Raw genomic sequence first — 1,820 nt, 5'->3', positions numbered from 1 at the left:
TATTAATTAATATATTATAACATTGTTGATAAGTATTAAAAAATGAAACCAGAAAAGAAAAAACAAACTTCAACCGTTTTTTAATTCCTTCGCAAAATTCATTATCACTGTCTTTTGTTTTTGTGTTCGTTTTCAAAATATTTACTAAACAAATACGGTTTGCAAACCGTTTTTATTTTCATGTCTCAAAAGACGTGCAAAAACGTTTTCAAAAACAATATGAAACCAATTCCAATCACACCCCATATTTTCATTCGTTTTCCCACTCTTATTGTGTCTAGCAATTGCAGCAAGTTATGCGTGTGCATGTGTGATCTTCTGCATTTATTTTGTTTTTCAAGAATAACACGGATTATGAGCCATGTGACGTTTCTGAATCAGCTTATGTGACTAATTTTAGGTTTTGCTTTCAAACACACAAGGACGTATGAATAATTTAAGCATGCGTATGTGCATATTTACAGTTGGCATGACTAGCGAATAAATTCCGAAATCACTGCTTTTTTGCAATTTTGTTTAATTGCATTAATTTTATTTCATATGGGTTCTGTAAAGGGAAGCCGTTTTGCATAGGGTTTGAACAGAGATGTGGAATAACTGAAACGAATATAGTGGAAGAATGAAGTTATTTTATTTGGCGGTACAGTTTTCAAAGAAGGGATATGCCAATGTGCTTGATAGGACAGTTTAAGTTCTTTTTATTCTCTCCATTTTATAGGATTAAGGTCTCAAAAAACGAGTGTAATTTCTTGCTGCCATTTCTTGCTGAAGAAGGAAGCTACTCTCCCCCTTTCTCATTTACTTTGAAGTGCATATTGCTCACCTCGCCTCCGAACACCCTATAAAATTTCTGTCGTTGTGGTGGTTTCTTTTTTGTTTCCTATGGTTGATGGTTCACGCATCGTGAGAAAAGTGAATTATGAAGTTTCTCCTTAGAAAATGCAAAAGTAGACCTGTCAAAGATACATACTAAAGTTTCTCAAGTGTTCACTAGTCACATTTTGAGTTACCATTAAGGTGTCTATAGACTATATATGCGCATGAAGTGTGTTTTTGGTTTTCTTGTTTTTCAATGCCTTTTTATAATGTTATGCTTCTTTCGTTCTTGGTGATTTATAGAGAGTTGAGAGTTGTCTATCAAAGGTTGAACAGTCACCATCTAAATCAATGCAAGCTGCACTTTCTCCATCATTGAAAGCATTGGTTGCTGAACAACTTTTAAGACATTCAGATGTTGATGTCAAGGTTGCAGTTGCATCTTGTATCAGTGAGATAACAAGAATAACTGCACCTGATGCTCCTTATGATGATGATCAGATGAAGGTACCAAGAATTTATTCAAATATTTTTTTTTTCTTTGGAGATTCAAGTTATGGGCTGTTGGTTCCATCCCTGCAATTTAGATTCATTTCAATTATTGTTCATGCAGGAGGTCTTTCAGCTTATTGTATCATCTTTTGAAAATCTTTCTGACAAGTCAAGTCGATCATACGTAAAGAGGACCTCAATTCTTGAAACTGTTGCAAAAGTCAGGTCTTGTGTGGTGATGTTAGATCTTGAATGCGATGCATTGATTCTGGAGATGTTCCAGCATTTTCTTCAGGCTATTAGGTACAGATCACACCCTTCAATATTTATATATAAATACATGCAAATATATATTTTCCTGCTTTTCTTCCATGCTTTGTATACTTGTAATTGTAATTTTTCCTTGTCGAGTTAGTACGATGGGTAAATGGAACTTTTACCAAGTTAGCCTGTTTGTTTTCATTGTCTTCAGTTGATTACCCATGACTTTGAGTTCTTCAATAATTCTTGTG

At 34.1% G+C, this 1,820-nt stretch overlaps 1 protein-coding gene across 1 annotated transcript; it reads left to right on the top strand.

Moving 5' to 3' along the window:
* Positions 1-1,119: 1,119 nt before the first annotated feature.
* On the top strand, positions 1,120-1,611 carry LOC112093257 (sister chromatid cohesion protein PDS5-like; the record flags this gene model as incomplete). The annotated part of the gene is made up of 2 exons (XM_024171368.1): positions 1,120-1,323; positions 1,430-1,611. Coding segments are annotated over 2 exons (386 nt in total), but the record flags the coding sequence as incomplete, so codon positions are not given.
* Between the last annotated feature and the right edge of the window lie 209 nt (positions 1,612-1,820).

The sequence above is a fragment of the Morus notabilis genome, unplaced genomic scaffold (genome assembly GCF_000414095.1).
Source record: "Morus notabilis unplaced genomic scaffold, ASM41409v2 Scaffold4782, whole genome shotgun sequence".
Classification (NCBI taxonomy): Eukaryota; Viridiplantae; Streptophyta; class Magnoliopsida; order Rosales; family Moraceae; genus Morus; species Morus notabilis.
Note: the sequence above shows the minus strand (reverse complement) of the source record. Positions and strands in the feature narration are given on the sequence as shown.